The following is a 14,761-nucleotide window of genomic DNA, read 5'->3' as shown; positions in this document are numbered from 1 at the left end:
ATCATGCTTGACAAATCTTCTGGAATTTTTTGAGGATGTTTCCAGTAAAGTGGACAAAGGAGAACCAGTTGATGTGGTATATTTGGACTTTCAGAAGGCTTTCGACAAGGTCCCACACAAGAGATTAATGTGCAAAGTTAAAGCACATGGGATTGGGGGTAGTGTGCTGACGTGGATTGAGAACTGGTTGTCAGACAGGAAGCAAAGAGTAGGAGTAAACGGGTACTTTTCAGAATGGCAGGCAGTGACTAGTGGAGTGCCGCAAGGTTCTGTGCTGGGGCCCCAGCTGTTTACATTGTACATTAATGATTTAGACGAGGGGATTAAATGCAGTATCTCCAAATTTGCGGATGATACTAAGTTGGGTGGCAGTGTGAGCTGCGAGGAGGATGCTATTAGGCTGCAGAGTGACTTGGATAGGTTAGGTGAGTGGGCAAATGCATGGCAGATGAAGTATAATGTGGATAAATGTGAGGTTATCCACTTTGGTGGTAAAAACAGAGAGACAGACTATTATCTGAATGGTGACAGATTAGGAAAAGGGAAGGTGCAACGAGACCTGGGTGTCATGGTACATCAGTCATTGAAGGTTGGCATGCAGGTACAGCAGGCGGTTAAGAAAGCAAATGGCATGTTGGCCTTCATAGCGAGGGGATTTGAATACAGGGGCAGGGAGGTGTTGCTACAGTTGTACAGGGCCTTGGTGAGGCCACACCTGGAGTATTGTGTACAGTTTTGGTCTCCTAACTTGAGGAAGGACATTCTTGCTATTGAGGGAGTGCAGCGAAGGTTCACCAGACTGATTCCCGGGATGGCGGGACTGACCTATCAAGAAAGATTGGATCAATTGGGCTTGTATTCACTGGAGTTCAGAAGAATGAGAGGGGACCTCATAGAAACGTTTAAAATTCTGACGGGTTTAGACAGGTTAGATGCAGAAAGAATGTTCCCAATGTTGGGGAAGTCCAGAACCAGGGGTCACAGTCTGAGGATAAGGGGTAAGCCATTTAGGACCGAGATGAGGAGAAACTTCTTCACCCAGAGAGTGGTGAACCTGTGGAATTCTCTACCACAGAAAGTAGTTGAGGCCAATTCACTAAATATATTCAAAAGGGAGTTAGATGAAGTCCTTACTACTCGGGGGATCAAGGGTTATGGCGAGAAAGCAGGAAGGGGGTACTGAAGTTTCATGTTCAGCCATGAACTCATTGAATGGCGGTGCAGGCTAGAAGGGCTGAATGGCCTGCTCCTGCACCTATTTTCTATGTTTCTATGTTTCTATAGGTGCAGCAGGAGCTGAACAACATTTAAAATCCATTTTAAACCTTTACAAAGACAGAGACCAATATTTGCCCCCATGTGCATCAGTTTGCCTTTAAGGAGGAGCATCCCTTTAAATTTGAACTGCAATCCCAATTTTCTGCATCTCCTAATTTGACGAGCTGAAGGCACCAGGCCAAAGCTGTACTGGGAGTTTATGCTAATTGATTAAGTGACTCATCCCTTGCCCATGGCGATCTCAGTGTGTTTCGGTCAAGCTATGTATGGTCAGACTGACATTCCCAGCACAAACTCTGCCATTAACTCAGAACCGCGCGGCTTTAGCATCTGACGAGCAGAGCATGCCAATCCCGCTCAGTGTCAGGCTCAACGGCTGTGGGATCAGATCTCACATCGCGTTAGACATCAAGTCATTGCAAACAAATCGCCAGAGTTTTAACAAGGTGCTGCTTGGCTCAATTTACGCTCCAGATTCCAAGCGCGATTGCGAAGAGTTCTTTGGAACAAGGGCCCGTGGGCGGATTACCAGAGATGACGATGTCATCTGCACTACAGAATATTCACGGATTTTACCCCTCGAGAATGGCGAGGTAAGAGGCTGAACTGGAATCAAGAAGCACCATTATCGGACGAGCTTAATGATGTATGCTAAAAATGAAACTTGCTTCTTACAGACCACCAGTAAGCAAACTAGACATGTGCAGTCAGAGTTAAAGTAAAGAACAAACCTAAAATGAATCTGTTGTTGATGCTGCAGCTGTAATACTTCGTAAAATTGTGTAGAAGCTGATTAACGCTATATTTCAATTCATTATTTAAAGAAGGGGAGATTTACTAGAGGTGTTCAAAGTTATGAAGGGTTTTGTTAGGGTAAATAAGGAGAAAAGGCAGTGAAGCAGATTCAATAATAACTTTAAAAAGGGAATTGGATAAATGCTTGAAAAGGAAAGATTAGCAGGGCTGTGGGGAAAGAGCAGGGGGAGTGGGACTAATGGGATCGCTCATTCACAGAGCCGACACAGGCACGATGGGCCGAATGGCCTCCGTCCGTGCTGTATTATTCTATGGTTGTATTTTTTGAGTTAAGAATGACTTTTGCTTAATCTACCATTAGTTCCACACAGAAAACTTCTGCCATCTTCTAATGACAACATTTTCCTCAGATTGTTATATCTTTGGTGAATGGTCGTCCAGGGTCCACAAACTTCAATGATTCTCCTGTGTTAAGAGAATTCACAAAGGCTACAAATATCAGGCTTCGATTTCTCAGGACCAACACCTTACTGGGTCATCTGATATCCAAGACTCAAAAGGACCCTACCGTCACTCGAAGGGTAGGTGCAGTGCTGACTCGATACAGAAACGGAAGCAATGCTTTCATTTCAGGTTATGGGTCTGCAAATATTGGCTTGTAATCTGATGCAGACGAACTAAAGTAAGGATATTTTTATTGTGAAAAAAGGCATTGTTTTATGTTTTACTTATTAACTATTAGATGTCTGCCGAGGCTCAGTGGATAGTACTCTTGTCGCTGAGTTAGAAGGTCATGGGTTCAAGCCCCATTCCAGAGACTGGAGCATGTAATCCAGGTCAACACTCCCAGTGCAGTACTGAGGGAGCGCCACACTGTCGGAGGGGCAGTACTGAGGGAGCGCAGCACTGTCGGAGGGGCAGTACTGAGGGAGTGCCGCACTGTCGGAGGGGCAGTACTGAGGGAATGCCGCACTGTCAGAGGGGCAGTACTGAGGGAGCGCCACACTGTCGGAGGGGCAGTACTGAGGGAGCGCAGCACTGTCGGAGGGGCAGTACTGAGGGAGTGCCGCACTGTCGGAGGGGGCAGTACTGAGGGAGCGCCACACTGTCGGAGGACCAGTACTGAGGGAGCGCCGCACTGTCGGAGGGGCAGTACTGAGGGAGTGCCTCACTGTCGGAGGGGCAGTACTGAGGGAGCGCAGCACTGTCGGAGGGGCAGTACTGAGGGAGTGCCGCACTGTCGGAGGGGCAGTACTGAGGGAGTGCCGCACTGTCGGAGGGGCGGTACTGAGGGAGTGCCGCACTGTCGGAGGGGCAGTACTGAGGGAGCGCCGCACTGTCGGAGGGGCAGTACTGAGCGAGTGCCGCACTGTCGGAGGGGCAGTACTGAGGGAGTGCCGCACTGTCGGAGGGGCAGTACTGAGGGAGTGCCGCACTGTCGGAGGGGGCAGTACTGAGGGAGCGCCACACTGTCGGAGGACCAGTACTGAGGGAGCGCCGCACTGTTGGAGGGGCAGTACTGAGGGAGTGCCGCACTGTCGGAGGGGCAGTACTGAGGGAGCGCAGCACTGTCGGAGGGGCAGTACTGAGGGAGTGCCGCACTGTCGGAGGGGCAGTACTGAGGGAGCGCAGCACTGTCGGAGGGGCAGTACTGAGGGAGTGCCGCACTGTCGGAGGGGCAGTACTGAGGGAGTGTCGGAGGGGCGGTACTGAGGGAGTGCCGCACTGTCGGAGGGGCAGTACTGAGGGAGGGCCGCACTGTCGGAGGGGCAGTACTGAGGGACTGCCGCACTGTCGGAGGGGCAGTACTGAGGGAGCGCAGCACTGTCGGAGGGACGGTACTGAGGGAGCGCCGCACTGTCAGAGGGGCAGTACTGAGGGAGCACAGCACTGTCAGAGGGGCAGTACTGAGGGAGCGCAGCACTGTCGGAGAGGCAGTACTGAGGGAGCGCAGCACTGTCGGAGGGGCAGTACCAAGGATGACTTGCTTCCACACCAAAAAGGGATGAGTTCATAGGCTATTGAATGAAGGACCTGATATTCCAGATCCTGAACTACATGTTGAAGGGTGGAAGATGTTTTGTTCTAAATGTTTCAGTGGTTTATTGTATTGTTTTTCCTGTAAATAAAATAAAGCTATGTAACTTTGGTAACATTAAGATGTACACTGTTTAGGGACAATAGTACTGGTAGTTTAAATGTGCCAGATCCATTCAGTAAATGTGCAGAATGCAATCTTTTTTTAACGTGGGGTGACCGTTGCACACCAGCCACCACACGGGCTTGACAGAGCGAGGTCTTGGTCCAGTGGCAAGGGTTAACCAGGACGACTGGAGACCAGCTCTGCTGCATGGACCCAGTGCGCTCACATATCGCAGTGTGGGCTGGGCCCGTGCTGCCCCTGGGCCCTCGCCTCTTCTGGGCCCCGAACTCACGCTATATACAGTTATTGTTGTACCAGCGAGAGACTTCCTCCCATCAATTTGGGTTAGATTCAAAAGTAAAGTTATTTACCTTATTTTTTTTTCTATGGTGAACTGTACAATAGTAGCGTATTGTAATTTCCTCTCTTTTTATTGTACTGAGTCAACAATTTAATCCTGTTTTTGACAATAAAAAGAATGAAGGTAATATCCAGTCATTAATTGTGTCTGTTCTCTCAGTATTATTACAGCATCAAGGACATTAGTGTTGGAGGTCGGTGCGTTTGCAATGGACATGCAGACACTTGCAACGCAAAGAACCCAGAAAACCAATTCCAGTAAGTAGTCATTTAATTTATCAGTTGTACGTTAATGGGAGTTTTTTTCAACATTTTCAACCCTGTTGGAAGTGTAAAAGCAGTAAACATCTGGGCGAGGAGTCTCTGCGAGGGGTGCAATTGGTCAAATGCGGCCAGAATACGGCCGACACTGTGCTGGTTTTGCCGAGCTAAAGTTGTGCCCAACTTGCCGAGTAAACTCATTAGCATAAGCCCCAATGTAAAATCTCCCACGAAACAGCGCCATTCAACAGCGTAATCGATTGGTGACTGGGACAGAACGCCCTTCAACATCGCAAAGAGCCGTGCGATTGCCACGAAATGGCCCATTCTTCCACTGACTGATGTAATGCTCATGGTCTTACTTTTTGAACTGGACTGTTCGCAACCTTGCTTTCATATTTGACCCTGAAATGAGCTTTCGACCACATAAGAACATAAGAAATAGGAGCAGGAGAAGGCCTGGAGTCTGCTCCGCAATTTAATAAGTTCATGGCTGATCTGATCATGGACTCAGCTCCATAACCCCATAACTCTTTATTCCCTTATCGCTCAAAAATCTGCCTATCTCTGCCTTAAATGTATTCAGTAACTCAACTTCCACAGCTCTCTGGGGCAGAGAATTCCACAGATTTACAACCCTGAGAGAAGAAATTTTTCCTCCTCTCAGTTTTAAATGGACGGCCCCTTATTCTGAGACTATGAGACACATATCCGCCTATTTCCACCTCCGTAACATCGCCCGTCTCCGCCCCTGCTTCATCCATCCGCTACTGAAACCCTCATCCAGACCTTTGTTACCTCTAGACCTGACTACTCCAACGCACTCCTGGCTGGCCTCCCACATTCTACTCCACGTAAACGAGAGGTGATCCAAAACTTGGCTGCCCGTGTCCTAACTAGCACCGTCCCACTCACCCATCACCCCTGTGCTCGCTGACCTACATTGGCTTCCGGTTAAGCAACGCCTCGATTTCAAAATTCTGATCCTTATTTTCAAATCCCTCTATGGCCTCGTCCCTCCCTTTCTCTGTAATCCCCTCCACAACCCCCTGAGATGTCTGCGCTCCTCTAATTCTGTCCTCTTGAGCATCCCTGATTATAATCGCTCAACCATTGGTGGCTGTGCCTTCTGTTGCCTGGGCCCCAAGCTCTGGAACTCCCTCCCTAAACCTCTCCGCCTCTCTACCTCTTTCCTCCTTCAAAACACTCCTTAAAACCTACCTCTTTGACCAAGCTTTTGGTCACCTGCGCTAATTTCTACTTATGCTGCTCGGTATCAATTTTTTTTTGCATAATACTTCTGTGAAGCGCCTTGTGATATTTCGCTATATTAAAGGCGCTATATAAAAACAAGTTGTTGTTGTTTTAATTGACTTCAATTGGCTGCTTTGAGGTGCTCTTGGTACACGAGCTCTGTGACCAGCGGGCAATTGAAGCCACAGAGATGTGTCCTGCTCTATTTCACTTGACTGAATTTAGACTAACTTAAACTGAATCGAAGGTGATTGTGGCAACGGGAGCTTCAATTGACTGCAGTTCATTGCACATACCGGTGATTAACGCTGGAGTCAGGTGACCACGGGTGCCTGTGCTCCCGTGAATCTGGGCGCAATTTGATAAACATCCCTGAACAGACGGAAGCTCGACATTCCGACCGAGGGGTATGGCCACTTTTGTGGGCGCGGACTGCTTCGGGTGAATGGACTTTGGAACCAGTGTAAAGTTCCGTGATCTTTAGCGCTACTTCATTCAATTCCACCCAGATTCCACTGATAACTGGGCTCAAATCCTGCGGAACTTCCATGCCCTGCGTGCTGTCAGTGGTTTTGCCCTTGGTGGTTTCGAATCACTCCCCCTTACAACAGTTCTAGAACCTGGGAATTACAGTAGTGAACAGAATACTCCGTTATAGGCAGATCTTTCAGTCTCAACCGTCACAATGCTTTTATTCAAGTTAAAGCACACACCTGCACCCAGTAAAACACACCCTGGTGGTGTAAAACAAACAAACACAGTACAACACACAACACTGGTCTGTCTGAACAGGCCCCTATCGCAAAGTACCCACGACTATAACACCCCTGCTTGGCTCAATAGTGCACCATCGAATCTGTCCAACAGAATGTGCGTACGCCTATGATCCGTACAGAAACCTCCCCACTAAACCCCTAAGGCTTGGTTGGGACACACGACACCCTTTCACACTGTGGTCTTAAGGATGCGTGGGCTGGGATAATGCTCACCAGTTATCCCTCTGGCTTACTCGCTGCTTTTCCCGATGAGCGAGGCTCTCTTTGCTTGTAGATGGTGGTTTCTTCTCTCCGTCCCAGATGGAGTGCTCGGCCTTGAGTGCGTTGAACGAAGCAAGCAAACATAGAAGAGGAGAGAGAGAGAGAGATGGCTGCAAACAGCCGTCCCTTATACCCGAAAAATGCTTCTGAATTTTCACGCCAAAAACCAGTCCTTTGCCTGAGGCAGTCAAACTAAAGAACAATGACTCACATCTTCGGCCTGTGCTTTTGTTACTGGGCTGTTCCTGGGGATAAAAGCTCCAATGAGTCTGGGTGGCCAAATAGCTTCCTTTGTCCTGAGGTTCTCGTGCTCAGGGGCTCTCAGTCATTTCGATGGCTTGAGCACTGACCAGTTTACCTGATCTCTCACTGACGGGTTCCCATTACATGACAAAGGGTCCTGCATCTCACTTCAGCCATCCCAGACTATCTCTGCCCACCTGATGTGTATTCCTGTGGAACATGTTGGGGCGTGCCCCAAGACATTCTGTCAGCTCTTTTGAAATATGAAAAAGCAATGTCCAAATCGTAAAGTCCAAAATGTTGAAGTCGATGCTGTTGATGTTTACGCCGATTCTTACAATGCAAGCTTGGTTTTTGGCACTTTTTATGGTAGTAATTTCCCTCCCTATCCTGAGGTAGTCTCCCCAACATATGCCGGAATCATGCCAGGAGCCCACCCAACATATCCAAATTACCCTGAGCCTAGAAAATTGGCCAACAACAGCCGCTTACATTTATATAGCACGTTTAACGTAGTAAAATGTCCCAAGGTATTTCACAGGAGTGTTATCAGACAAAATTTGACACCGAGCCACATAAGGAGATACAGGAGGCCAAAAGCTTGGTCAAGCAAAGAGGTAGGTTTTAAGGAGGGTCTTAAAGGAGGAGAGAGGTAGGGAGGCGGAGAGATTTAGGGAGGGAGTTCCAGGGCCTAGGGCCTAGGCAGCTGAAGGTACGGCCACCAATGATGCAGTGACTAAAATCGGCCATGGGCAAGAGGCCAGAATTGGAGGAGCGCAGAAATCTTGGAGGGTTGTGGGGCAGGGGGAGGTTACAGAGATAGGAACGAGCAAGGCCGTGGAGGGATTTGAACACAAGGATGAGAATTTAAAGTCTTGCCGGACCAGTAACCAATGTGGGTGATGAGAAAACGGATACCAGGGAAGCAAGGCACTAAGATGGTGGAAGTACTACTTGCCAAATATCTGACCTTGTAAGGGCCCGAATGAAAACTAACCCTACAATTTGCAAATTATCCAGAGAGTAGCATAGCACTGCTCATTGACAGCACGGGCTTCACTCAGCTGGGCAGGCCAGGCCATCGAGTGTGGAGGAGGGTGTACCCAACATCTGGCATAGATTAGGCCCAGTCGGATTTACCTTACTGTACAATGGGGAATTGTTGGAGCATTTCATGAGCAAGTCCTACAAACAACAATGAGATCATCTGTTTTACTGATGATGTGAGGGATAAATATTGGCCCAGGACACATGGAAAGTCCGACAAGAAACAGCGGTGAAAGCAGAATCCATAATAGCAGTGATGCCAAATTCTACAATTCTGTCAAAGAGACATATTTCAAATTGAACATCCACGACATGCCCTCCAAGGTCTAGATTTTTCCAGTGACAAATGTTCAGTGATACCTGGACATTTTTGGTGATTGCTTGAGCCAGTTCTTCCCTCTCTAGATTGATTCCTGGAATGAGAGGGTTGTCCTGTGAGGAAAGATTGGACCAATTGGGCCTTTACTCGCTGGACTTTAGAAGAATGAGAGGTGATCACATTGAAACATATAAGATTGTGAGGGGGATTGACAGGGTAGACACTGAGAGGTTGTTTCCCCCCGGGCTGGAGAGTCTAAAACTAGGGGACACAGTCTCAGGATAGGGGCCATTTAAGACTGAGATGAGGAAGAATATCTTCACTCAGAGGGTTGTGAGTCTTTGGAATTCTCCACCCCAGAGAGCTGTGGATACTGAATCATTGAGTATATTCAATCGATAGATTTTTGAACACTAGGGGGAATCAAGGGATATGGGGATCGGGTGGGAAAGTGGAGTTGAGATTGAAGATCAGCATGATTTTATTGAATGGCGGAGCAGGCTCAAGGGGCCGTATGGCCTACTCCTGCTCCTATTTCTTATGTTCTCTCCATAGCTTTCATCCCCACATGAGCAGACTAACTCAAGTTAATCTCACTCAGGCTGTTTCTTCAGAAATCCAGAACTGACCCATGATGCACTTGCAACTTCTCTTGTTTTCCCATTGTCTCAGTCATAGGCTTATGAAAAGCTGGAACATGTTAGGTGGCTTATCTCCTCTAGTCAACCAGTGAAAAACATATCATGACGAAAGAGCTATCCAATTATTCCCACTCCTCACTTTCCCCATAGCCCTAAATCTTTTTCCTTTTTAAGTATTTATCTAATTTCCTTTTAAGGGAATTGGATAAATACTTGACGTGTCAGCCCTGGCTCAGTGGGCAGCACCCTCACCTCTGAGCCAGAATGTTGTGGGTTCAAGTCCCACTCCAGGGACTTGAGCACATAAATCGAGGCTGACACTCCCAGTGCAGTGCTGAGGGAGCGCTGCACTGTCGGAGGGGCAGTACTGAGGGAGCACCGCACTGTCGGAGGGGCAGTACTGAGGGAGCGCCGCATTGTCGGAGGGGCAGTACTGAGGGAGTGCCGCACTGTCGGAGGGGCAGTACTGAGGGAGCACCGCACTGTCGGAGGGATAGTACTGAGGGAGTGCCGCACTGTCGGAGGGGCAGTACTGAGGGAGCGCCGCATTGTCGGAGGGGCAGTACTGAGGGAGCGCCGCATTGTCGGAGGGGCAGTACTGAGGGAGTGCCGCACTGTCGGAGGGGCAGTACTGAGGGAGCACCGCACTGTCGGAGGGACAGTACTGAGGGAGTGCCGCACTGTCGGAGGGGCAGTACTGAGGGAGCGCCGCATTGTCGGAGGGACAGTACTGAGGGAGTGCCGCACTGTCGAAGGGGCAGTACTGAGGGAGCGCCGCATTGTCGGAGGGGCAGTACTGAGGGAGTGCCGCACTGTCAGAGGGACAGTACTGAGGGAGTGCCGCAGTGTCGGAGGGGCAGTACTGAGGGGCCGTACTGAGGGAGCGCTGCACTGTCGGAGGTGCCGTCTTTTGGATGAGATGTTAAACCTAGGTCGTCTGCTCTTTCAGGTGGACGTAAAAGATCCCACGGCACTATTTCAAGGAAGAGCAGGGGACTTATCCCCGGTGTCCTGGCCAATCTTTATCCCTCAATCAACATCACTAAAACAGATTATCTTGTTATTATCACATTGCTGTTTGTGAGAGCTTACTGTATGCAAATTGGCTGCCCCGTTTTCTACCTTACAACAGTGACTACGCTCCAAAAGTACTTACATAAAAACATAAGAAGGAGCAGGAGTAGGCCATATGGCCCCTCGAGCCTGCTCCGCCATTTAATACAATCATGGCTGATCCGATCATAGACTTCCCTGCCCGCTCCCCATAACCCCTTCATCCCTTATCGGTTAAGAAACTGTCTATCTCTGTCTTAAATATATTCAATGTCCCAGCTTCCACAGCTCTCTGAGGCAGCGAATTCCACAACCCTCTGAGAGAAGAAATTCCTCCTCATCTCAATTTTAAATGCGCGGCCCCTTATTCTAAGATTATGCTCCCTAATTCTAGTCTCCCCCATCAGTGGAAACATCTTCTCTGCATCCATCTTGTCAAGCCCCCTCATAATCTTATAATTTTCAATAAGATCACCTCTCATTCTTATTGGCTGTAAAACATTTGAGACGTTCGGTGGTTGCAAAAGGCGCTATATAGACATAGAAACATAGAAAATAGGTGCGGGAGTAGGCCATTCGGCCCTTCGAGCCTGCACCACCATTCAATATGATCATGGCTGATCATGCAACTTCAATTCCCATTCCTGCCTTCCCTCCATACCCCCTGATCCCTTTAGATGTACGGGCCACATCTAACTCCCTCTTGAATATATCCAATAAACTGGACTCAACAACTTTCTGTGGTAGAGAATTCCACAGGTTCACAATTCTTTGGGTGAAAAAGTTTCTCCTCATCTCGGTCCTAGCTGGCTTACCCCTTATCCTTAGACTGCGACCCCTGGTTCTGACTTCCCCATCGGGAACATTCATCCTGCATCTAACCTGTCCAATCCCGTCAGAATTTTATATGCTTCTAGAAACATAGAAACATAGAAAATAGGTGCAGGAGTAGGCCATTCGGCCCTTCTAGCCTGCACCGCCATTCAATGAGTTCATGGCTGAACATGCAACTTCAGTACCCCATTCCTGCTTTCTCGCCATACCCCTTGATCCCCCTAGTAGTAAGGACTTCATCCAACTCCTTTTTGAATATATTTAGTGAATTGGCCTCAACAACTTTCTGTGGTAGAGAATTCCACAGGTTCACCACTCTCTGGGTGAAGAAGTTTCTCCTCATCTCGGTCCTAAATGGCTTACCTCTTATCCTTAGACTGTGTCCCCTGGTTCTGGACTTCCCCAACATTGGGAACATTCTTCCTGCATCTAACCTGTCTGAACCAATCAGAATTTTAAACGTTTCTATGAGGTCCCCTCTCATTCTTCTGAACTCCAGTGAATACAAGCCCAGTTGATCCAGTCTTTCTTGATAGGTCAGTCCCGCCATCCCGGGAATCAGTCTGGTGAACCTTCGCTGCACTCCCTCAATAGCAAGAATGTCCTTCCTCAAGTTAGGAGACCAAAACTGTACACAATACTCCAGGTGTGGCCTCACGAAGGTCCTGTACAACTGTAGTAACACCTCCCTGCCCCTGTACTCAAATCCCCTCGCTATGAAGGCCAACATGCCATTTGCTTTCTTAACCACCTGCTGTACCTGCATGCCAACCTTCAATGACTGATGTACCATGACACCCAGGTCTCGTTGCATCTCCCCTTTTCCTAATCTGTCACCATTCAGATAACAGTCTGTCTCTCTGTTTTTACCACCAAAGTGGATAACCTCACATTTATCCACATTATACTTCATCTGCCATGCATTTGCCCACTCACCTAACCTGTCCAAGTCACCCTGCAGTTTAAAAAAGGAGGGAGAGAGAAAACAGGGAATTATAGACCGGTCAGCCTGACCTCAGTAGTGGGTAAAATGATGGAATCAATTATTAAGGATGTCATAGCAGCGCATTTGGAAAGAGGTGACATGATAGGTCCAAGTCAGCATGGATTTGTGAAAGGGAAATCATGCTTGACAAATCTTCTGGAATTTTTTGAGGATGTTTCCAGTAGAGTGGATCTATGAGATCCCCTCTCTTTCTTCTAAATTCCAGTGAATATAAGTCTCGTCGATCCAGTCTTTCTTCATATGTCAGTCCTGCCATTCCGGGAATCAGTCTGGTGAACCTTTGTTGCACTCCCTCAATAGCAAAAATGTCCTTCCTCAGATTAGGAGACCAAAACTGCACACAATATTCAAGGTGTGGCCTCACCAAGGCCCTGTATAACTGCAGTAAGACCTCCCTGCTCCTATACGCAAATCCTCTTGCTATGAAGGCCAACATGCCATTTGCTTTCTTTACTGCCTGCTGTACCTGCATGCCTGCTGTACCTGCATGCCTACTTTCAATGACTGATGTACCATGACACCCAGGTCTCATTGCACCTCCCCTTTTACTAATCTGTCACCATTTAGATAATAATCTGCCTTCCTGTTTTTGCCACCAAAGTGGATAACCTCACATTTATCCACATTATACTGCATCTGCCATGCATTTGCCCACTCACCTAACCTGTCCAAGTCACCCTGCAGCCTCTTAGCATCCTTCTCACAGCTCACACTGCCACCCAGCTTAGTGTCATCTGCAAACTTGGAGATATTACCTTCAATTCCATCGGCTAAATCATTAATGTATATTGTAAATAGCTGGGGCCCCAGCACTGAACCCTGCGGCACCCCACTAGACACTGCCTGCCATTCTGGAAAGGACCCATTTATTCCCACTCTTTGCTTCCTGTCTGCCAACCAGTTCTCTATCTACGTCAATATATTACCCCAATACCATGTGCTTTGATTTTGCACACCAATCTCTTGTGTGGAACCTTGTCAAAAGCCTTTTGAAAGTCCAAATGCACCATCCCTTGTCCACTCTACTAGTTACATTCTCAAAAAATTCTAGAAGATTTGTCAAGCAGGATTTCCCTTTCATAAGTCCATGCTGACTTGGATCGAACCTGTCACTGCTTTCCAAATGCGTTGCTATTACATCTTTAATAATTGATTCCAGCATTTTTCCCACTACTGATATCAGGCTAACCGGTCTATGGTCCCAAGTTTCCACATGATTTGCTCCTGATTTTTAGGAGCAACTGGTGTAGAACGGAGTATCTTAGAAATCGGAATTCTCCACATTTAGTTTTCTGCAGTTCTAGTCAGGTAGAACAGTTTCACTTTGGAACAGAATTTTTTTTTCAAAAGGGGGCGTGTCCGGCCACTGACACCTGATTTGAAAGTTTCGACAGTGAAAACTTACTCCAAACTAACTTAGAATGGAATAAGTGAAGATTTTTGTACGCTTGAAAAAACCTTGTCTACACTTTAAAAAATCAGGCGCAGGTTACAAATTAGGCGTAGGGAACGAGGGGGGGGTGGGGTGGGGAGGGGGGGGAAGGGAAGTCATTAAATTCTACAATCAATCCTTAGTTATACTTCTACAAATATTATACAAATAAATCCAACCTGAATAAAAATTTATAAGCAAAGAAAAGATTAAATAAACCATGTTCCTACCTGTGTGAAAGTGCTTAAGGCAGGCCTTTCAGGCAGCGGGTGTGGCGTCAGTGTCTCGACGGCAGGGACAGGCAGCAAGCTTCCAGCTGAGCTGCGGTGCTTGAGGCAGGCCTTCATTCTCTTCGTGGCTGGCCGCGAAGAAGCAGTACCGGACGGACCCGAGGCCATTCGGCCATGAGATATCAGTGGCTGGCCGGCAGCCGAAGAATCAGCGGACCGACGTGAGGCCATTCGGCCATGAGATAGCAGCGGCGTCAGTGGCTGGCCGGCAGCCGAAGAATCAACACCTGACACATGCAGCTCATTAAGGTTCTTGAGGCCATTCGGCCACGCTTTAGGGGCGGCGTCAGTGGCTGGCCGGCAGCCAAAGATACAGCAGCAGCCTTCGAGCTATGAGGGGGACTGAGGCCATTCGGACAGGGAGAGGCAGCCACATCGACAGTTTTATATTTAAATTAGCAGAATGGGTGCTGCATTGTCAACACCATGGATTATGCAATGGTTCGCCATCAATTCACTGCATAGGAGAGAATTGATTAGAGCTCACCGCACCAGGAACGTCATAGCCCGTAGGTTGATGGGCAGAAGACCTTACCCACGTCGACAATATCGAGCCAGGTGCTCGTACCTGGACATGAGCGAGGCTGATTGTGTGAAAAGGCTGTGTTTTCTCAGAGAAGTTGTCACTGAGATCTGTGATATGGTGAGAGCAGATTTGCAGCCCAGAAGCAGAAGGACAACTGCCTTGTCTGTTGAAGTGAAGGTAACAGCTGCACTTTCTTTCTATGCCTCGGGATCGTTTCAGACTACAACTGGAGGTGTGTGAGCCATCTCTCAACGTGCAATACATGCCTGCGTTTACCAGGT

At 48.1% G+C, this 14,761-nt stretch overlaps 1 protein-coding gene across 1 annotated transcript in view; it reads left to right on the top strand.

Moving 5' to 3' along the window:
- lama3 (laminin, alpha 3) overlaps positions 1–14,761 on the top strand; it is a 511,887-nt gene that overhangs the window by 149,665 nt on the left and 347,461 nt on the right. The window contains exons 4-6 of the mRNA XM_070889172.1: positions 1,753–1,871; positions 2,445–2,615; positions 4,698–4,795. Coding sequence (XP_070745273.1) covers positions 1,753–1,871; positions 2,445–2,615; positions 4,698–4,795 — 388 coding nt within the window. The remainder of the gene's footprint in view (positions 1–1,752; positions 1,872–2,444; positions 2,616–4,697; positions 4,796–14,761) is intronic.

This window comes from Pristiophorus japonicus, chromosome 1 (genome assembly GCF_044704955.1).
Source record: "Pristiophorus japonicus isolate sPriJap1 chromosome 1, sPriJap1.hap1, whole genome shotgun sequence".
Classification (NCBI taxonomy): Eukaryota; Metazoa; Chordata; class Chondrichthyes; family Pristiophoridae; genus Pristiophorus; species Pristiophorus japonicus.
The sequence above is the reverse complement of the archived record's forward strand: the minus strand, read 5'-3'. Positions and strand labels throughout refer to the sequence as shown.